Raw genomic sequence first — 23,583 nt, forward strand, 5'->3', positions numbered from 1 at the left:
GCCTCTCACTATTGCGGCCTCTCTTGTTGCGGAGCACAAGCCCCAGATGCGCAGGCTCAGTAGTTGTGGCTCACGGGCCCAGTTGCTCCTTGGCATGTGGGATCTTCCCAGACCAGGGCTCGAACCTGTGTCCCCTGCATTAGCAGGCAGATTCTCAACCACTGCGCCACCAGGGAAGCCCTAGCTCTTCGATTTAAAATCTTTGTTTAGTAAGTCCAATATCTGTGTTTCCTCAGAGATCGATTGTGTTAATTTCTTTTTTTTTCTATGAATGGGCCATATTTCTTGTTTCTTTGCATGCCTTATAATTTTTTGTTGTTGAAAAGCTAACATTTTGATATTACAGTGGACCCTTGAACAACATAGGTTTGAATTGCACAGTTCCACTTATACATTTTTTCACTTTTAATACATACTACAATACAACATAATCCATGGTTGGTCTGCAAATGTGATACCATGGATATGGAGGGCTGACTGTAAAGTTATACATGGATTTTGACTGCACAGAGGGTTGGCACTCCTAAACCCCACATTGTTCAAAGGTCAACTGTATAATGTGGTAACTTTGGAAATCACATTCTTCCCTTTCCTCAGGGTGTGTTGTTATTGCTTGATATGGGTTGTAGTTGCTTGTATGTTTAGTGAGTTTTCTAAACTATTTTTGAAGATTGTGTTATTTGTCATCTGTAGACTATAAAATCTCAATTACTTTAGCTTGTAGGCAGTTAGTGGTTTGACAAATAATTTCTTTAATGCCTTAAGTCACCTTTTTCTTGGGGCTTCCCTGGTGGTGCAGTGGTTAAGAATCTGCCTGCTAATGCAAGGGACATTGGTTTGAGCCCTTGTCCGGGAAGATCCCACATGCCGCAGAGCAACTAAGCCCACGTGCCACAGCTAGTGAGCCTGAGCTTTGGAGCCTGCGAGCCACAACTACTGAGCCCACGTGCCACAACTACTGAAGCTCTCGCACCTAGAGCCCGTGCTCTGCAACAAGAGAAGCCACCGCAATGAGAAGCCTGGGCACCGCAACAAAGAGTAGCCCCTGCTCCCTACAACTAGAGAAAGCCCACGTGCAGCAACGGAGACCCAACTCAGCCAAAAATAAATAAATAAATAAATAAATAAAATTTAAATTAAAAAAAAATACATATATATATATATATGAAAAAAAAAGTCACCTTTTTCTTGATTCGGCATACATTTGGTTGCTGTAAACCTTTGAGTAGTTTTGAGTATTTTCCAAAGTTAATTCTGACTTTTGTTTTTTTTTTTTTTTTGCATTTCTATGGAGGGACAGGTTCTTGGAGTTCCCTACTTTGACACTTTTGCAGACATCTCCCACCTGCTGGTATTTTTTATTAGGATTTATGAGCGTGATATTTTTTCAACTTATTTAGGACTTTAAAATTTTCTTTCAGCAATGTCTTATAGTTTTCATCATACAGGTCTTGAAGATATTTTATTAAATTTGTCCCTGTTTTATGTTTTTAAGCTATATATGTATTTTTAAATTTTCTCCTTTTACTTGATCATGCTAGTATATAGAAATACAGTGGTTTTTTGTATGTTATCTTGAATCTTGAAAGCTTGCTGAATTCATTATTCTAGTAATTTTTTGTAGATTCCTTAGGAATTCCTATATATACAGTTATATGTGAATAAAAACAGTTAACTCTGGACTTCCCTGGTGGCACAGTGGTTAAGAATCCGCCTGCCAATGCAGGGGACACGGATTCGATCCCTGGTCTGGGAAGATCATACATGCCACGGAGTTACTGAGCCCATGTGCCACAACTACTGAAGCCCATGCACCTAGAGCCCATGCTCCACAACAAGAGAATCCACTGCAGTGAGAAGCCCTCACACCACTATGAAGAGTAGGCCCTGCTCTCTGCAACTAGAGAAAGCCCACGCACAGCAACGAAGACCCAATGCAGCCAAAAATAAATAAATAATTAATTTTAAAAAAAGACAGTTAACTCTTTTCATTCCAATAAATATGCCTTTTAGTTCTTTTTCTTGCCTCACTGCACTGGCTAGGACCTCTACTACAATACTGAATAGAACTGTTAAGAGTAGACATGTTTGCCTTATTCCTGACCTTAAGTGGAAAGCATTCACCCTTTCACCATTGAGTATGATGTTGACTATAGATTTTGTGTAGATGCTCATCCTTAGGTTGAAGAAGTTCCTTTCTATTCCTAGTTTATTGAGAATTTTCATCATGAATTGGTGCTGAATTTTGTCAGTGCTCTTCTGCCTCTGTTGAGGTGATCAATATAGTTTTTCTTTTTTAGTCTTTTAAATATGGTGAATTAATTACATTGATTGATTCTCTAATATTAAGCCAACCTTGCATTCTCAGGATAAGCCTCACTTGCTTATGATTTGTTATCCTCTTATACATTGCAGGATTTAATTTGCTAAAATTCTGTTAATGACTTTTGCATATATATTTTTGAGGGCCTATAGCTTTTTTTTTCCTTCTTCTGTTTTTTATTGTAATGTATTTGTCAGGTTTTGGTGTTAGGATAATATTGGCTTTATAAAATGGGTTGGGAAATATTCTTTTCTATTTTCTGGAAGAGTTTTGTAGAATTAGTGTTATTTCTTCCATAAATATTTGGTAGAATTCACAATGAAACTATTTGAGCTTGGAATTTTTTTATGGAAAGTCTTTTATTATTATAGTGATAAAACATACATAACGTAAAATTTACCATTTTAACCATTTTTAGGTGTACAGTTCAGTGGCATTAAGTATATTCATGTTGTGCAACCATTACCACCATCTCTCTCCAGACCTTTATAATCTTTCCAGACTGATTCTCTCTACCCCTTAAACAATAACACCCCCCCAACACCCCATCCCCATTCCCTGGTAACCACCATTCTATTTTCTTTCTCTATGAATTTGACTAGTCTAGTTACCTCATATAAGTGGAATCGTACAGGGAATTCCCTGGCAGTCCAGTGGTTAGGACTATGCGCCTTCACTGCTGAGGGTGCGGATTCAATCCCTGGTCAGGGAACTAAGATCCCACAAGCCACACAGCACTGCCAAAAAACAAAAAAAGGTGGAATCATACAATATTTGTCTTTTTTGTGTTTGGCTTGTTTCACTTAGCATATCATTAGGGTTCATCCATGATGTAGCATGTCAGAATTTCATTCCTTTTTAAGGCTAAATAATATTCTATTAAATGCATATACTGCATTTTGTTTATTATTTATCCATTGATAGACACTTGGGTTGTTTCCACCTTTTGTCTATTGTGAATAATGCTGCTATGAACATGGGTATACAAATATTTTGTCAAATCCTTGCTTTCAATTCTTTGGGGTATATACCCAGAATTGGAATTGCTGGATCATATGGCAATTCTATGTTTGACTTTTTGAGGAATTGTCATACTGTTTTCCACAGTGGCTATCATTTTACATTCCAGCAGCAATGCACAAGGGTTGTGATTTCTCCACATTCTTACCAACACTTGCTATTTTCTATTTTTGATAATAGCCATTCTAATGGGTATGAAGTGGTATATCACTGTGATTTTAATTTACATTCCTCTAATGATTGGTGTATGGGAAGTTTTAAAACTATGAATTCAATTTTTAAAATTTATGTACAACTATACAGGTTATTTCTTCTTGAGTGAAATTTGGTAGGTTGTGTCTCTGAAGGAATTTCTGTTTAATCTTAATTGTTGAATTAATCACATAAAGTTGTTCAAAATATTGCCTTATTAATTTTTATGTCTGTAGGATCTGTAGCAGTGTTGTCTCTTTCATTCCAGATATTGGTTATTTGTGTTTCTCTTGTTTTCTTCATGAATCCAGCTAGACATTTATTAGTTTTATTGCTTTTTACAAAGAACAAGATTTTGGTTTCATTGACTTTTTTCCAGTTCTTTATCTACTTTCTCTTTCATTGATTTATGCTTTTATCTTTGTTATTCTATTACTTTTTCTTACCTTGGATTTAAAATGCGTTTCTTTTTTAAGTTTCTTATTGTGGAAGAATCTTACGGTGGATCACCGGTTTTATATCTTTCTTCTTTTTAATATAAGCACTTCAACCACATTCTATTGGTCATTCAAACCATTCCTGACACAATGTAGAGGGAACTACACAAGGATGTGAATACCAGGGGGTGGGGGTCAGTGGAGGCCATCTTGGAGACTTGCATCTCCAAGTTGATTCTGGGTTCTCTATTATTAGATTTAAAGGCATTACTGATCCTGTTTCTTGTGATTAAGAAGTGAGCATTGAGGGACTTCCCTGGTGGCTCAGTCATTAAGAATCCGCCTGCCAACGCAGGGGACACGGGTTCGAGCCCTGGTCCGGGAAGATCCCACATGCCACGGAGCAACTAAGCCCCTGTGCCACAGCTACTGAGCCTGTGCTCTAGAGCCAGCAAGGCACAACTACTGAAGCCCGTGTGCCACAACTACTGAAGCCCGCGCACCTAGAGCCCGTGCTCCGCAACAAGAGAAGCCACTGCAATGAGAAGCTCGCTCACCACAACGAAGAGTAGCCCCCGCTCACCACAACTAGAGAAAAACCCGCACGCAGCAACGAAGACCCAACGTAGCCAAAAAAAAAAAAAAAAGAAGTGACCATTGATAGTTCATGGTATGAAATAGCAAAACAGCTACTTAAATTATTACCTGTAGACACTATAGTTAAGTGCATGTAGAAGGCAAAGCTTTTGGTAACCAGGTAGTTGCTGCCATAAAACATGTTAGTGAAAGTCTGGGATATAATAGGGTTTATTGATTGTTTCTAAGTGTGCTGGGTAACTTTGGGAAAGAAAATGGTTAGTTCAGGGCTTTGAATTCCCAACTCAAGATCCACCTAAGAAATCTAAAAGATTTTATGACTACCCTAAAAGAAGCCCTTATGACAATATTTCCTTGTTCTACAATCATAATGCAATTTATTTTTTATTTTATTAATTAATTAATTTATTTGTTTGTTTTATTTTTGGCTGTGTTGAGTCTTCATTGCTGTGCGCGGGCTTTCTCTAGTTGCGGTGAGTGGGAGCTATTCTTCCTTGTGGTGCGCAGGCTTCTCATCGTTGTGGCTTCTCTTGTTTTTTTTTTTTTTTAAACATCTTTATTGGAGTATAATTGCTTTACTGTGGCTTCTCTTGTTGCAGAGCACGGGCTCTAGGCGCACGGGCTTCAGTAGTTGTGGCACGTTGGCTCAGTAGTTGTGGCTCATGGGCTCTAGAGCTCAGGCTCAGTAGTTCTGGCGCATGGGCTTAGTTGCTCCGTGGCATGTGGGATCTTCCCGGACCAGGGCTTGAACCCATGTCTCCTGCATTGGCAAGCGGATTCTTAACCACTGTGCCACCAGGGAAGTCCGACATTTAAAATTTTTATTACCTCTTTTCTTATTTTGTATAGTTCACTTTGAATTTCATCCTGCACTCAGCCATGTCCCACTTTATCGCAGTTTGTTGTCTTATCTCTGCTTTTACCTCTTATTTCATGTCCATGTTTTCTCGTGTGCCAAAGCAGACACTGTTGAAATCTTCTGTTCCCTGCGGTCAATATTTTTTAAGAGCATGTAATCTCCTAAAAGGGCATAGTGCCTTTTTAGGTACTATGTTCTTTCTCTTTTTCCTTTATGTTATAAAATGTCTTCCTAGGACCAACCCATTTTGTACTATTATTACCTTATTCTTGAATTATAAGAGTCCTCTCCAGGCCTAGCATATGCTTCTTACTCCCAATAGATTTATTCTTGTTTCCCTCAGTGATCACCTAAATACCATCAGAATGATATTCTCTCTCTCTTTCTTTCTCTCTTTCTCTCTTTTCAGATCAAGACAACACAAATTTATTATCTTTCTTACAGTTGTGAAGTTCAGAAGTCCAAAATCAGTCTCAGGAGGTTAAAATAGAATGACGTTCTTTTAAACTGAAAGAACATCCAGCTAGCCACCTGAAGAGAGTGAAGAGAAAATCAGAGCCATTACTGCAGATGTGACACAGTTGCTAAATATTTCAGGGCTTCTTTAAAAAATAGATAGATAGATAGATAGATTGATAGATTGATAGATAGATAGATAGATAGATAGATAGATAGATAGATAGATAGACAGATAGATAGGTAGATTTTTCCTTCAAAGAGAAAACACCAACATAGTTGAGTGTGAGAACTCTATTTTACCTGTATGGGTACCCCCCGTAAACCCTGCTCTTGTTTTTAAGCAGGAGGGGAATGTCTTACCCCAGCATCTTTAAATGTTCTCTTTATTTTCTTCTGAATAGCTTGTAATATTCCTTTGCCTTTACAATATATATACTTAGCTGATGGATGTCCAAGGATCTTTCTTTCTGAAACTATGATTGCCCTCTCTATGTTGATAAAACTCTTATTTCAGGAAATTTAAACTTCTTTCCATGACTGTGATACTTCTTTTAGGTCTATCAAAATCCCTTTCATTATTATTGAACTGTAGTAGCTGTGCTTCACTAATGAACAGGAACGTTTATTTCTTTCTTTTATTGATAGAAACTGGTTGAGTAATTTATTAACACACCATTTTGCTGATGCTTTATATGTGAATGTGGACCATAAGAACAGTCCTTATAAAATCTGTTTTGCTCCTTTTTTTCTGCTCTTATAGAATAAAAATATTCAGCCTATAAAATTTCCAATTATACATCAGCAAGAAGTGAAGATTTATTTTCCCATCAAGCTTACACCCAACTTTCTGGCATTTCCTCATCATCCCATGGGAATGTTATATCGTTATAAAGTACAGGTATGATGTCTTATAATGAGAACTCACAAAGAAATAAGTCAGTTTCTCTGATAGCTTAATTTATTGAAGGTTAATGTTAAATCTTATTTCCCTCTAATCCTAGTAGTATAACTCAGTTTTGGGTGACAACCAAATCATGCTCTTGAATACTGTCATCCTAAGAATACTTGGTGTACTTTCCTTCTCTTCCATATATCCTTTCCTTGTGAGTTTTATAAAGTTTTGTCAAGCTCCCTTGTGCTCTTTTTTGACATTTTGTGATACTGCCATTACATAATCTCCCTTTAGTATTTCCCTTCCCCATTTAGTTACTTTAGTATAGCATCACAGTTTCTTAATGTTCCAGAAATAATTTATTGTATAGTTTTATTATTTCCTAAACTTTATTTCACCAGATTTTACATCTTCAGTTAAATTCCAATTTTCTTCCTATACTAATTCAATATAAGGTTGTATTTTTTTCATAGGTAGAGGGTGGCAGTGGCAACTTCACCTGGACCTCTTCTAATGAAACAGTGGCCATGGTAACCACTAAAGGAGTGGTGACGACAGCTGGCCAGGTCAGGGGGAACAGCACTGTTTTGGCCCGAGATGTACAAAATCCTTTTCGATATGGGGAAATTAAGGTAAGCAACTCTCCAAACAACGTTCATATCTCCTCTGAGACATTGATGTCTAAATTTAAGTACAGTAACACATTAAATTTTTTTTTTCTTTTTCAAGTTGGCTATTTTTAAATGATCCTCAGGACTTCCCTAGTGGTCCAGTGGTTAAGACTCAGCGCTTCCAATGCAGGGGGCATGGGTTTGATCCCTAGTCAGCGAAATAAGATCCCCTGCTGTCAACAACGGGAAGCCAACACAGATTTTTCCTAAGGTCAATAATACGGTAAAGCCTGTGTTGAGAAAGATACCTAATTATTTTTATAGCCAGACAACAACAACTATAATATTTTTTTAAAAAGGAATGAAAGATAGTTTCTGGAGCTATATACTAGTAGACTAGAATAGAATGAAAGAAGAAAGTGAAGGCAAAGTATCCAGTTAAGCCTAAACTAACAAAATGGTATGAGAATAAAGAAAAAAGGACAAATTGAGGGTTATTTTAGAGGTAGATTAATCAGATTTGATGCCTAGTGGGGTGGGAAAAAGTGAAAGATTAAGTTTTGACAGCTTGATGGATAGAAAACACAAGAAAAGGGGAGTTCCTTGGTGGTCTAGTAGTTAGGATTCGGTGCTTTCACTTCCGTGGCCTGGGTTCAATCCCTGGTTGGGGAACTGAGATCCTACAAGCCATGTGGCACAGCACCACCACCCCCCAAAAAAAAACCAACAAGAAAAGGAAAAAGAAAAAGAGGAAGATAATGAATTCAGTTTTGGATACATTTAGTGTGGGACTACCCTGGTGGTCCAGTGGTTAAGACTCTGCTCTTCCACTGGGGCACAGGTTCGATCCTTGGTTGGGGAGCTAAGATCCTGCATGCCTCGTGCACTGCCAAAAAAAAAACCCCAAACATTTCGTGTGGTTCACCTATGGAGCATCCAGGTGAACGTTTAAAATTGGAAATAGGCATCTGAAGTACAACTGAAAGATTAGGGCTAGAGATAAAAATTTGGAGTGATCAGCATATGGTTGGTCACTGAAGCTTTGGAACTGGATAAGATTTATGTGTCATTTTAAGGGACATTGGCAGAGTAAGAGGAACTAGCAAAAGACACATAGAAAGTGACCAAAAAAAGACTCTATTAGTCCATTCAGGCTGCTATAACAGAATACCATAAACAGGGTGGCTTATACACAACAGAAGTTTATTTCTCACAGTTTTGGAGGCTGAAAAGTCCAGAATCGAGGCACCAGCAGATTCAGTGTCTAGTGAGGGAAAGCATCCTGGTTCATAGAAGACTGTGTTTTGCCTTAACCTCATATGGCAGAAGGGACTAGGGAGCTCCAGGGGTCCCTTTTTTAAGGGCATTAATCCCATTCATGAGGGCTCCACTCTCATGACCTAACCACCTCCCAAAGGCCCCACCTCCTAATACCATCATTTTGGGGGTTAGATTTCTACATATGAATTTGGAGGGACACAAACCTTCAATCTATAGCAAAAACAAAATAAAATGTTTTTTTAAAAGATATCAAGTAAGAGGAAGTGCTCTATATCAGAGGTCAGCAAATTTTTATTTAAAAAGGCCAGGTAGTAAATACGTTAGGGCTTCCCTGGTGGCGCAGTGGTTAAGAATCCACCTGCCAATGCAGGTGACATGGGTTCGAGCCCTGGTCCGCGAAGATCCCACATGTCGCGGAGCAACTAAGCCCGTGCACCACAACTACCGAGCCTGCGCTCTAGAGCCCTCGAGCCACAACTACTGAGCCCGTGCACCTAGAGTCTGTGCTCTGCAACAAGACAAGCCACCGCAATGAGAAGCCCACACCCTGCAATGAAAAGTAGCCCCCGCTCACCGCACCTAGAGAAAGCTCACGCGCAGCAACGAAGCACAGCAATGCAGACAAAAATAAATAAATAAAACAAATAAATTTAAAAAAAATTTTTTTTAAGTTATAAATATGTTAGTATTTGTAGGCCACATACAGTCTCTATCTCATAGTCTTCTTTTCTGTCATTGTTGCTTTTTATTTTACAGCCCTTTAAAAATGTAAAAGCCATTCTTAGCTTACAAAAGTCAAGAAAATTGTGCACTGGTCATATTTTGCCAGACTCGTGTTGAATGGTGTTAGATGCTTTAGAGAGGTCGATTGATTAAGGAATGAAATGAGTGACAGGTTCAGCACCTAACACACACACACAAACACAAAACATACATATATGTTATGTATATGTATATTTAAATATTTAAGAAATGCTTTCTTTTCTTCTAAAACTTTCCTAACATAACTTTCTTGAAAGATTAATTTTTTTCCTCTCCAGATATGTGTTCTGAAACTGAACAAAATGAAAATGTTACCATTTCATGCTGATGTACAGATTGGCCAGATTATAGAAATCCCCATTGCCATGTATCATGTAAATAAGGAAACCAAAGAGGCCATCGCGTTCACAGACTGCTCTCATTTATCCTTGGATTTGAACATGGATAAGCAAGGAGTCTTCACTCTTCTCAAAGAAGGTAAGAGTAGGCTTTTTATTTTTTCCTTTCTTTGTCTTTGAATTAAAGGACCAATCAACAATTCAGAAACTATGAATTAAAGTCTAAATTCACATATTGGGGATTCTCTAGTGGTCCAGTGGTAGGGACACCGGGCTTTCACTGCCGAGGGCCCGGTTTCAGTCCCTGGTCGGGGAACTAAGATCCCATGAACCGCGCGGTGTGGCCAAAAAAATTAAAAATTAAATTTAGGTATTACCTTTCTTTATAATACTTTTATTTATTCTGTCAACTGCCTGTATTAGGTGTTACAATATAATGTAGAAACAAAGGCACAAAAATTGAATAACATGTCCAGGGTTCATTGTGGCCAGACAATATCAGTTTTTAGTCATATTAAAGGTTTCTCTTTCCAGCCTCAAGCTCTTCTTTCTTTCTTTCTTTCGTTCTTTCTTTCTTTAATATATATACTACACCTCTTTCTAAGAGGACTGTATTGCCATTTAATGTATGTATATATTAAATTTATTCCAAAAAAGAAAATACCTTTTTAATAAGAAAAGAATATGAATAAGCTATCCATAAGGATCAATATCATTTACTGTTATGGAACTTCATATTTGATCCTGATCACCATTGTTTTTTCATCAATAATAATGACATTAGTAGCATCTAACATTTGTTTAGCATTTCTATTTCCTAGGCTCTGTTCTGAATACTTTTCATATACTAACTCATTTAATTCTCACAATACATCTATAAGGTTGATATCAACTTGGACTTCTCTTTTGCCCTTGTTAATTATACTATATAATATCTCTCACCTCTCCTCTGTCCTTAGGCTGTCTCTCCCCATTTTTAGGCCCTCATTATCTCTCACTGAGAATTTAACGATATCCTCCTAACTGTTCTTGCCTTTGATAATCATGGCTACCAGATAGATCTTCATAAAGCTCAATTTCAAAATTAATTTTCCTGCTCAAAAATTTTGAGAGGCGGACTTCCCTAGTGACGCAGTGGTTAAGAATCTGCCTGCCAATGCAGGGGACACGGGTTCGAGCCCTGGTCCAGGAAGATCCCATATGCCGCGGAGCAACTAAGCCTGTGCGCCACAACTACTGAGCTCTAGAGCCCGCAAGCCACAACTACTGAGCCCACGTGCCACAACTACTGAAGTCTGTGCACCTAGAGCCTGTGCTCCGCAACAAGAGAAGCAACCACAATGAGAAGCCCCCGCACCGCAATGAAGAGTAGTAGCCCCTGCTCACCGCAACTAGAGAAAGCCCATGCGCAGCAACAAAGACCCAAAACAGCCAAAAATAAAAATTAATTAATTAATTAATTTTAAAAATATAAAGTATACAATTCAATTAAAAAAAAAAAATTTGAGAGGCTTCTCCCTGCCCGTGGACAACAGCCAAAATCCTTTTAGTTTAGTATTAAAGGCCCTCTACAGTGTAACCCAACCTACTTTTTGGAACTTCATGCTTTGGCTTCATGTATGGCTCAGCTAAACTAACTACTTTAGTTAAAATTTCCCATATATCTCTTTTATATACTCATTTGTATCTCATTTATATTTCTATCTTTGTTCATTTATTTGTCAGCTTAAGATACTCTCTTCTGCATATCTAAACCTTTCTTGATTTCTCCAGCTAAAAGTAATCATTCTGTTTTCTAGGTTTCTATAATGCTTATCATTTTCTACTAATAGTTTAATTTATGTAAATGTTCACCCTCCCCTTCTAAACTATATATGCCTTGAGGTCAGGATCTTTGCTCATATTTGTATCCTCACCGTACATAGAACTGTGTCTTACATGATATATATTTGTTAATAGAAGAAACATTATTTTATATCAACTTAATATAAATAATTGGGGTCTAGTAGTGTGTGAGGTTAAGAATTTTTTAATATATTAAAATTCTTATATTTCTATAGACTGATTTCCTTGAGGACTGATTGCTTATTACCCTACTGAAGTCATGTTTTTTGATTTGCAGGTATTCAAAGACCAGGACCAACACACTGTTCCAGTGCACATATAGCAGCCAAATCTCTGGGCCATACTTTAGTAACAGTTAGTGTGACTGAATATGAAGAGTATTTGGAGAGCAGTGCCACATTTGCTGCTTATGAACCCCTAAAGGTGAGATATTTCATGCTAAGGAACTGCCATATCTTTTCACGGACCCCACTATGTCCACTTGGGGGCTTCCTACATATCTGTGATCTCTATTAAAGATCAGTGATATTTATGTTCTCTTTACTTACCACTCTCTTGTTTTTAGACCCACAGCTCCCTCATCAAATCTGAGTATCAGGGAGTTTATGCTCTCATGTTTCGGCCACAGGAATATTTATAAGTTATTTATTTATTTATTTATTTATTTATTTATTTATTTATTTATTTGTGGGGGGTGCTGTGTCGGGTCTTAGTTGTGGTATGTGGGCTCTTTGTTGCGGTGTACAGGCTTCTCTCTAGTTATGGTGCGCCAGCTTCTCTCTAGTTGTGGCGTGCGGCACGAGCAGGCTTAGTTGCCCCGTGGCATGTGGGATCTTAGTTCCCCAAACAGGGATCGAACCCGTGTCCCCTGCATTGGAAGGCGGATTCTTTTTTTTTTTTTAAATAAATAAATTTATTTATTTATTTATTTATTTATTTATGGCTGCCTTGGGTCTTTGTTGCTGCACGCGGGCTTTCTCTAGTTGTGGTGAGTGGGGGCTACTCTTCGTTGTGGTGCGCGGGCTTCTCATCGTGGTGGCTTCTGTTGTTGCAGAGCACGGGCTGTAGGGCGCACGGGCTTCAGTAGTTGTGGCACGTGGGCTGAGCAGTTGTGGCTAGTGGGCTCTAGAGCGCAGGCTCTGTAGTTGTGGCACATGGGCTTAGTTGCTCTGTGGCATGTGGGATCTTCCCGGACCAGGGCTCGAACCCGTGTCCCCTGCATTGGTGGGCAGATTCTTAGCCACTGTGCCACCAGGGAAGCTCCTGGAAGGCGGATTCTTTACCACTGGACCATCAGGGAAGTCCCAGCAAGCTTTAGATATTCTGCTTTCTTTCCTCTTTTTTACTGAGATATAAAAAACATATAGTAAAGTACACTAATCTTAAGGTACTATTTATTTTTTTTATTTGGCTGCACCGTGTCTTAGTTGCAGGATCTTTAGTTGCGGCATGCGAACTCTTAGTTGTAGCATGTGGAATCTAGTTCCCTGACCAGGGATCAAACCTGGGCCCCCTGCATTGGGAGTGTGGAGTCTTAGCCACTGGACCACCAGGGAAGTCTCTTAAGGTACTGTTTGAATTTTCACATATGTACGTATCTTTTTAACACCACCTGGAAGAAGATATAGCATATTAGTATACTCTCTTTTGAAGAACTCTGAAAGAAAACCTTCCACCCTAGGGAAAGAAGTCAATCATCTTTTACCCTTTATACTGACAAATTTTCAGCACAACAGTCATTATTTTGGACCCCAAGGATTGGTCCATTATAATTGGGATATTACGACAGGTGGCAGTTCAAAATAAAAGTAGATAGGGACTTCCCTGGTGGTCCAGTGGGTAGGACTCCATGCTCCCAGTGCAGGGGGCCCAGATTCAATCCCTGGTCTGGGAACTAGATCCCACATGCATGCCACAACTAAGAAGTCCACATGCCGCAACTGAAGATCCCACACGCCGCAACGAAGATCCCGCGTGCTGCCACTAAGACAGAGCAGCCTAAATAAATAAATAAATAATTTAAAAAATAAAAACATAAAAGTAGATAGAGCCTGGCCTGCTTTCTATATATTTGAGTCCTTCAGGAGCTAAAATTGATGTCTAGGAGCTTCCCTGGTGGCACAGTGGTTAAGAATCCGCCTGCTGATGCAGGGGACACGGGTTTGAGCCCTGGTCCGGGAAGATCCCACATGCTGTGGAGCAACTAAGCCCGTGAGCCACAAGTATTGAGCCTGCGCTCTAGAGCCTGCGAGCCACAACTACTGAAGCCCATGCGCCTAGAGGCCATGCTCCGACAAGAGAAGCCACCGCAATGAGAGGAAGCCCGCGCACCTCAACGAAGAGTAGCCCCCACTCGCCGCAACCAGAGAAAAGTCCGCATGCAGCAACGAAGACCCAACACAGACAAAAATAATAAAAAGTAAAATAAAATTTAAAAAATAAACAACAAAAAAAACTGATGTCTACAAGTTCTTGCTGATACATACTGACAAATACTGACTCAGTGCCTCTTAGGATGAGGAGGCATCCACAGGGAAAAAGTTGTCAATGGAAGAAGCAAGGTAAGTTATTAATTTTAAAAAGATAACTTGTTCATTAATATTTGCATTTTAGGTTGGCCTCATTGTACATTGTGCAGCCTAAGTATTAAACATATGGTTTGAGCATATTTCATTCATTCTCTTAGCGGATGAATCATCCTACTTGCCTAATTAAGTGAAAGTGCTAGGCTGCAGCCCATGGCCATTTCACGAGGTTTTTTCTTAGTTTTATCATTATCCTTACCCTAATTTTATATTTATTGAATGTCCCACAAATCAGATCTCCCCTGAATGAAAACTATCCTTAAAGGAAGGGAAGTAAGATGGTGATTTTCTTTTTCTACCTAGTACTTTGGTCATGTATCTTTTTCTTTAGCTGCTGAAAAATATATGTATGTTTTACTTTTGTTATCAATCTTATGTTTCGGTACATGGTATATAGTTCTCAATTTGTCCTTTTATATATCAGTTCAATTCAGTTGATCTGATTAATTTTGGACTATATACATCTAGGAAAAAGGAATAACTCCGGTTTTGCTTTCTCAGGAAAGCCTTCCATGAAGCCTCTGACTACTTTAATTTCTTCTATTTGAGGCTTGTTTGGCACTCTGTACTGTGCCTTTTTGTAACACTCATTATACTCTTTACCTACTTCAAATCTGTCTTTTCCAGAGTATTAGCTCCACTGTGAGGCAGGACCTTATTTTGGCTTTCTATTACTGTATCACCAGTGGGCCATCAATGAATATTTGTTAAATTGAATTATATATACATTTTTAAGAGAATACTGCCATTAGACATAGGAATGTTTAATGTTAATAGTATTCAATAATAAATATGATTGACTAGTTCAGGAAAGAAATATTAAAACACGGTTTGCTTACATTTTCAGAATGATTGCTTCAACTCTATACTTCATTTTGTCACTTAGTCACTGTTGTAGACACTGTGTGCCATACAAAAAAACCCCTACACTTTGAGAATACTTCATTCCCCAAAAACCAGTTTCCTCATCTATAAGTAGGATACAACTCCTCTGTATACTGGAGTGAATAATACCTGTCTTGACTACCTCTTAGGTGAGAGTTCTTTGAGAAACAGATGAACTGTATAGATGTATTATCTTCATATTTTTAGGGCAGGAGTTCTTTGATACTTTAGTAAAATATCCATTTAAAAATCTTATGTAATATGGTGACAGATGGTACCTAGACTTATTGTGGTGATCATTTTGCAGTGTATACAAATATCAAATCATTATGTTACACACCTGAGACAAGTGTAATGTTATATGCCAGTTATACTTCAATTTTTTTAAAAAGAGAAAAAAAGAAAAAATGTTTATGCACTTATTTATCAATACTTTTTATGTGCACAGCATTGTACTAAATCCCACTGAGGAGGAGAGATTCTTTTAAAAATTTGGGGTATAAGATACTCTTTTCTCTTAAGAAGTTTACATAACTAGACAGTGTAACAAGAATTATTAGATGTATATATATGAAGATTTGACATATTTAAATAGCATTAGGGGATAAACAAGTATACAAATTAATGGTAGAGATAATTACTATAAGAGCTTAGAGGATGCAGAAGTGGTTGTGGTCTGGAATGATTAGACATAAATTAATGGATAAGGTGACACATGAGTTAGGCTGAATGATAGGTGGGATCTAAATTAGTATAGAGGTTGAGAAGCATTCCAAATAAGAGGTATAACATACATGTGTCCTCATTTGGGAATTAAGTCTAATGTCATTTACATTATAGTTATATAACCAGTTTTTCACTTTAGAAAACTGTTGAATTCTCTAACCAATCAGGGGTTAATTTCTTTAAATGTCATCAGGCTCTAAACCCTGTGGAAGTGGCACTGGTGACATGGCACTCTGTAAAGGAAATGATATTTGAAGGGGGCCCTCGTCCATGGATCTTGGAGCCCTCACGATTCTTTTTGGAGCTGAGCATGGAGAAGACAGAGAAAATTAGAATAACACAAGTCCGGCTGCCAGCTAAGAGAAAACAGAATCAGTACATCTATCGGGTCCTGTGCTTGGATTTAGGGGAACAAGTAGGAAAATGATCTTTTTCTAACATTTCTTTTAGCAATAATACTCCAAATCTTTTGTACTTCTAGCCATTCCTTTTCAGATTCTAATGGATTTAGTTTATGTACTAGATGGGAAAATTCTAATTATTGATTAAAAGATCTTTTTTTTTAAAGCTTACTATCCTTTAAATGTACACCAAAGGTTTTGGTTTGCTCATCTGAGAATTCTAACAGTTCACCAACCAAATGGTTCAAGATTTTTTTGTAGTAGGGGGCTTATTTCAATCATTTTATCACTGTAATTCATTTCCTGTTGCCTAGACTAGAGGGTATATAGTTTTCCACCTCCAAAGAATGTGAGGAAGGGAAATTTAAAGTGTCATCTATGGTTATCAGTTTTGAAGAATGAGTTAGATCTGTGTTGATAAGAGTAATTAGTATATTTCCCTTTATCAGTTTAATTAGTTTTGATTATTTTTAGAGGTAGTGATGGCTTTATCCATAGCTGCACCCTGCTTCTACCAACACCAGTAACAAAGGTTTTCAGTTTGACCAGGATTGAGAATTTAAAGTATGACTATGAGGCATAGCCCAGCTAACCAGCCCCCAGGGAATCCATGTATGATTTTAACTTAAGAAGAACTGTGCTATAATCAATTGAGCTTCATTTTAATATCTCTAGTGTACTGTATTGTATATATGACTAGCTATTAGTGATTTCAATCCTAATTACCCCCTTTCGAAGCTCTCTAGCTTCTTTTTGTTTTCACATTGTTATTCATTAGTATTTCCACCAGAAATGAGTTGAAACACAAATTAGTTTTTCCACTTTTTGCCAACTGGTAACAAAAGATTTGGTGGGGGAAAAGAACGAAGTAATTGGTCAGTTAGATTTTTTTAATGTTCCCTTTGTTTCTATGATACCCTTGTTTCTCTTAGCACAGATAATTAAGAACTATAGTGTCTTTAAGGGATTGGCCTGATTATAATGTCCAAAGGGACTCTATACTGGCATTTGAATAATTCTAACACATTTAGATTGGCACAACTGACATCAAGTGTCTACCCACAATTATCTCTTGCCCTTGTGTTTTCTTAAAGATTCTGACATTCCAAATTGGAAATCATCCAGGTGTCCTGAACCCTAGTCCAGCTGTAGAAGTTGTGCAGGTACGCTTCATATGTGCCCACCCTGCCAGCATGTCAGTAACTCCAGTATATAAGGTGCCAGATGGTGCCCAGCCATGTCCTATGCCACAGCATAACAAACAACTGGTGAGTACAGTGTTTCCAACTAATTTACATTTTGTCTAACCTGATTTAAGATAAATGGTCTGAAATGTAGCTTTTGTCTTATTGAAGTTAAGGAAACTCTTTTATTTGTTATCCAATCTCTGATAGTGTCTGAGAAGTGGTGATTCAATTAGGTTAGAGTTGGCTATACTTAGTGACACTTAGTGACTTTGCTTGTTGTACTTAGGTACATAGTCAGCTTGTAACTATGACAATAGGCAATTGAGAACTCTCTAAATAACTTCCAAATTGTTTTGCTAGTATCCTTCCCTACTAAATCTGTTATTAGCATTATTAGTAACTTATAGGATTTACCTCTACTCCAAACCCATATGAGGAATAATGATAAGCAATAACATAGCTAGAAGGTAGGCAACAGGGAATGAGGAATAAATGAGTTATCTAACCTAGAAACTGGAACATCAGACTATACACTAAATGAGGTTAACTATGATTCCAAGCATGGGAAAATAGAAGTCATTTCTTAGCCTTTGCAGAATAGAACAATCCATTAATTATTCCCATTTTACAGATGAAGAAACTGAGGATCCTAGACGTTGAGTAATTTTACCAAGGTCATAAAGCTAGAAAGTAGCATTTTCCATCTGACTCTAAAGCACACATTATTAACTTTCTTGCTATACTGCTTTTTTATTATAAAAGAACTTATGAGATGTTGCAGGTTAGGAACTCATTTTTTTTTCAGAACCAAATTCAACATTAAATACTATTATTTGAACTTTATAAATTATTCACTTTTTAAAAAAGCACTTAGATGGAGCAGAATAGAAGTTATATCTATAATGGCATTGTCATTCAATATCTTTTTTTTCATTTGAAATAATTTAAATTTATAGAAAATTTCCAGGAAAAGTACAACTTTTTTCCTGGAACCATTTAAGAGTAAGTTACAAACATGATCCTCCATACTTTAGCATTTATTTCTTTTTTGTATTTGAGTATAATTAACATACCATAAAATTCACCTGTTTAAAAGTGTACAAGTAATATTGTTAACTAAGCTCTACTTCAATTTTAAAAAGTGTGCAAATCAGAGTTGTGCAACCATCACCACTATCTACCTTCAGAACATCTTCGTTTCCCCAAAAAGAAACACCACACCCATTAGCAGTCACTCCCCACTTCCCCCTCCCCTAAGTCCCTGAAAACCACTAATATACTTTGTTTCTCTATAGATTTGCCTATTCTGGACACTTCATATAAATGGAATCATACAATATATGGCGTTTACATGTAGCTTCTTGCATTTAGCATGTTTTTAAGATTCATCCAGGTTGTAGAATGAATCACTACTGCGTTCTTTTTTTAAGGCTGAGTAATATTCTGTTATATAGATATATTACATTTTGTTCATCCATTTGTCAGTTGATAGATATATGGGTGGTTCCCATTTTTTGGCTCTTATGAATAATGCTACAGTGAACATTCATGCACAAATTTTTGTGTGAATATATTTTCAACTCTCTTGAGTATATATTTAGGAGTGGAAGTGCTGGGTCATATGGTAACTCTCTGTTTAGCCTTTTGAAGAACTTCCAGCTGTTTTCCAAAATGGCTACCTCATTTTACATTTCCATTACCAATGTATGAGAATTCCAATTTCTCCACATTTGCCAATACTTGTTAATGTTTGTCATTTTGATTATGTCCTTCCTAGTGTGTGAGAAGTGGTATGTTATAGTGGTTTTGATTTACATTTCTCAATGACTTATGACATTGTGCACCTTTCCATGTGCTTATTGGCCAGTTGTATATCTTCTTTGGAGAATGTCTATTCCAATCTTATGGGTTGTTCGTCTTTTTATTATTGAGTTATATAAGTTCTTCATGTATCCTAAATACAAGTCTTTTTGAGATATGTGATTTGCAAAAATTTTCTTCCATCTTATGGGTTGTCTTTCACTTCCTTTTTTAATTGTTTTGCATTTTTAAATTGAAGTATATTTGATTTACAATGCTGTGTTAATTATTGCTGTACAGCAAAGTGACTCAGTTATACATATATATACATTCCTTTTTTAACATTTTTTATTGGACATACATGCGCATTCTTTTTCATATTCTTTTCCATTAAGGTTTATCACAGGATATTGAATATAGTTCCCTGTACTATACAGTAGGACCTTGTTGTTTATCCATTCTATATATACTAGTTTGCATCTGCTAATCCCAAACTGCCAATCCATCCATCTCCCACCCCCTCCCCCTTGGCAACCACCAGTCTATTAAAAATATGGAATGCTTCACGAATTTGCGTGTCATCCTTGTGCAAGGGCTATGCTAATCTTCTCTGTGTCATTCCAATTTTAGTATACGTGCTGCTGAAGCGAGTACTTTCACTTTCTTTTTTTAAACTTTCACTTTCTTGATGGTGTATTTTGAAGCACAAAAGGTTTTATTTAACGATGTCCAATTCATCACTTCTGTTGTTGTTTTTGTTTGTATTTTTGATGTCATATCTAAGAAACCATTGTCTAATCCCAAGGGCATGAGTATTTACGCTTTTGGCTTCTTCTAAGAGTTTTGTAGTTTTAGTCCTTATATTTAGGCCTCTAATCCATTTTGAGTTTATTTTTGTATATGGTGTGAGGTTGGAGTCCATCTTCATTCTTTTGCATGTGGATATCCAGTTGATCCAGCACTATTTATTAAAAAGATTATTCTTGGGGCTTCCCTGGTGGTGCAGTGGTTGAGAATCTGCCTGCTAATGCAGGGGACATGGGTTCGAGCCCTGGTCTGGGAGGATCCCACATGCCGCGGAGCAACTGGGCCCGTGAGCCACAACTACTGACCCTGCGCGTCTGGAGCCTGTGCTCCGCAACGAGAGAGGCCACGATAGTGAGAGGCCCGCGCACCGTGATGAAGAGTGGCCCCCGCTTGCTGCAACTAGAGAAAGCCCTAGCACGGAAACGAAGACCCAACATAGCAATCAATCAATCAATAAATCTTAAAAAAAAAAATTATTCTTTCTCCTTTGTTTTTTTTTTTTTTAATGCTATTCTTGTCTGCTTACATTCTTTTTGTGTATGTATGTATGTATGTATGTATGGCTGTGTTGGGTCTTCGTTTCTGTGCGAGGGCTTTCTCTAGTTGTGGCAAGTGGGGGCCACTCTTCATTGCGGTGCGTGGGCCTCTCACTATCGCGGCCTCTCTTATTGCGGAGCACAGGATCCAGACGCGCAGGCTCAGTAGTTGTGGCTCACGGGCCGAGTTGCTCCGCGGCATGTGGTATCTTCCCAGACCAGGGCTCGAACCCACGTCCCCTGCATTGGCAGGCAGATTCTCAACCACTGCGCCACCAGGGAAGCCCTTCTTTCTCCTTTGAATCATCTTGGCACTCTTGTTGAAAATCTATTAACCATAAATGTGAGGATTTATTCCTGGGCTCTCAAATCTCTTCAGTTAATCCATACATCTGTCCTTATGCCAGTACCATACTATCTTGATTACTGTAGCTTTGTGGTAAGTTTTGAAATTGGGAAGTATGTGTCCTCCAACTCTATTCTTCTTTTTCAATATTATTTTGGCTATTCTGAGTCCCTTGCATTTGCATATGAATTTTAGGATTCCTTTGTCAATTTCTGCAAAGAAACTAGCAGGGGTTTTGACAGGAATTTCACTGAATCTGTAGATTCATTTGGAGAGCATTACCATCTTAACAATATTGTCTTCTGATTCATGAATGTGAGCTATCTTTCCATTTATTTAGGGTTTCTTTAATTTCATTCAACAGTTTTTGTAGTTTAGAGCAGTAGTCCCCAAGCTTTTTGGCACCAGGGACTGGTTTTGTGAAAGACAATTTTTCCACAGATGGGGTTGAGGGGGGGTGTGGGGGGATGTTTCAGGTGGTAATGCAAGCGATGGTTCAGGCGGTAACGTGAACGATGGGGAGCGATGGGGAGCGGCAGATGAAGTTTTGCTCCCTCGCCTGCCGCTCACCTCCTGCTGTGCGGCCTGGTTCCTAACAGGCCGCGGACCGGTACTGGTCCATGGCCTGGGGGTTGGGAACACCTGGTTTAGAGTATACACTTGCACTCCTTTTGTTAGATTTATTCCTAAATATTTTATTGTTTTTGATGCTATCATAAAGATAATTATTTATTTCATTTTCAGATTGTTGCTCTTGTATAGAAATACCACTGATTTTTGCATGTTAAGCTTGTACCTTACAACACTGCTGAACTCATTTATTAGATCTAATAGTTTTTTTGGTGGGTTCCTTAGGGTTTTCTATACACAAGATTATGTCATCTGAAAATAGAGACAGTCAGACTTCTCCCTTTCCAATCTGGATGCCTTCATTTTGTCTTCTTGCCTAGTTGCCCTAGCTAGAACCCCCAGCACAATGTTCAGTAGAAGTGGCAAGGACAGACATCTTGTCTTATACCTGATCTTAGGGGCAAAGCTGCCAATCTATAACTATTAAGTATGATATTGGATGTGGATTTTTCATAGATGCCCTATATAGGTTGAGGAAGTTTAGTCTGTGGAATGTTTTTATCACCATAGAGTTTCACATTTTGTTCAATGTTCTTTCTGTATCTGTTGAGATGATCGTGTGTTTTTTTCCCTTTTATTCTATTAATATGGTGTGTTACATTGATTGATTTTCATGTGTTGAAACAACCTTGCATTCCTGGGATAAATTCCACTTGTTTATCATGTATTAACCTTTTTATATACTCCTGGATTCAGCTTGCTAGTATTTGGTTGAGGATTTTTGCATCTATATTCAGAAGAGATTTTAATCTGTAGTTTTATTTTCTTGTGGTATCTTTGGTTTGGTATCACAGTAATACTGGCCTCACAGAATGAGTTGGGAAGTATTCACTTCTCTTCTACTTGTTTGAAGAGTTTGTGAAGAATTGGTATTCATTACTCTTTAAACGTTTGGTACAATTCACCAGTGAAGCCATGTGGGCCTAGGATTTTTGTTGTGGGATGTTGTGTTGTTTTTTTAAATTACTTATTCAATCTCTTTACTTGTTATAGATCTAGTCAGATTTTTTATTTCTTATTGAGTCAGTTTTGCTTGCTTGTATATTTTGAATTTTCCTATTTCATTTAGGTTTCATTTAGGTCCTCAGAGTTTTGGTGTCCAGAACTTTTATAGGGGTTTTATTACATAAACATAATTGATTAAATCATTGACCACATGTTTAAACTCGATTTCTAACCCCCCTCCCCTCCCTAGAGGTCAGGTTGGTATCACCTGGCTCAAAGTCCCATCACTATAATCACATGGCTGGTTTTTCTAGCATGACCAGCCCCCATCCTGAGTCATCTAATAAGTATAAACTCAAGTGTGATCCAAGGGGTCCATCATGAATAACAGATACACTCCTATCACTCAGGAAATTCCAAGGGTTTAGGGTTACTTCTCAAGAACTGGGGACAAAGACCAGCCAATTTCTTTTATTTATTTTTGGCTGCATTGGGTCTTCATTACTGTGTGCGGGCTTTCTCTACATGTGGCGAGTGGGGGCTACTCTTCATTGTGGTGCGCGGGCTTCTCATTGTGGTGGCTTCTCTTGTTGCAGAGCACAGGCTCTAGGTATGCGGGCTTCAGTAGTTGTGGCACGTGGGCTCTAGAGCGCAGGCTCAGTAGTTGTGGCTCATGGGCTTACTTGCTCCATGGCATGTGGGATCTTCCCGGACCAGGGCACGAGCCTGTGTCCCCTGCATTGGCAGGCGGATTCTTAACCACTGTGCCACCAGGGAAGTCTGTCAAGATCAAATTTAGATCAAAAATTTAAAACAGGTATAAAAGACATTTTGGGGGACATTTGGGGAAATTGAAATATTGACTATACAGTATGTAACACTGAATTAATGTTAATATTCTTATGTGTGATAATGTAGTTTTTGCTACTCATTCTTAGGAAATGCATGCTGAAATATTTAGGGGTAAAGTGCCATGATACCTAAATCATTTGGCAAAAAAAAAAAAGACACACACACATACAAATACGCACACACAGAGTATGAAAGTAGAGGGAGAGACAGAGAAAGCAAATGGTGGATTGAGATGAAGTATATATAGGTATTCATTATACCATTCTT

The 23,583-nt window shown here is 38.0% G+C and overlaps 1 protein-coding gene across 1 annotated transcript in view; it reads left to right on the forward strand.

The window, feature by feature from the left end:
• Positions 1–23,583, forward strand: part of NUP210L (nucleoporin 210 like) — a 77,909-nt gene that overhangs the window by 24,618 nt on the left and 29,708 nt on the right. Inside the window, exons 11-16 of the mRNA XM_082435250.1 lie at positions 6,648–6,785; positions 7,253–7,411; positions 9,712–9,910; positions 11,894–12,039; positions 16,006–16,227; positions 17,308–17,481. Coding sequence (XP_082291376.1) covers positions 6,648–6,785; positions 7,253–7,411; positions 9,712–9,910; positions 11,894–12,039; positions 16,006–16,227; positions 17,308–17,481 — 1,038 coding nt within the window. The remainder of the gene's footprint in view (positions 1–6,647; positions 6,786–7,252; positions 7,412–9,711; positions 9,911–11,893; positions 12,040–16,005; positions 16,228–17,307; positions 17,482–23,583) is intronic.

Source organism: Balaenoptera physalus (assembly GCF_965194825.1).
Source record: "Balaenoptera physalus genome assembly, chromosome: 1".
Lineage (NCBI taxonomy): Eukaryota > Metazoa > Chordata > Mammalia > Artiodactyla > Balaenopteridae > Balaenoptera > Balaenoptera physalus.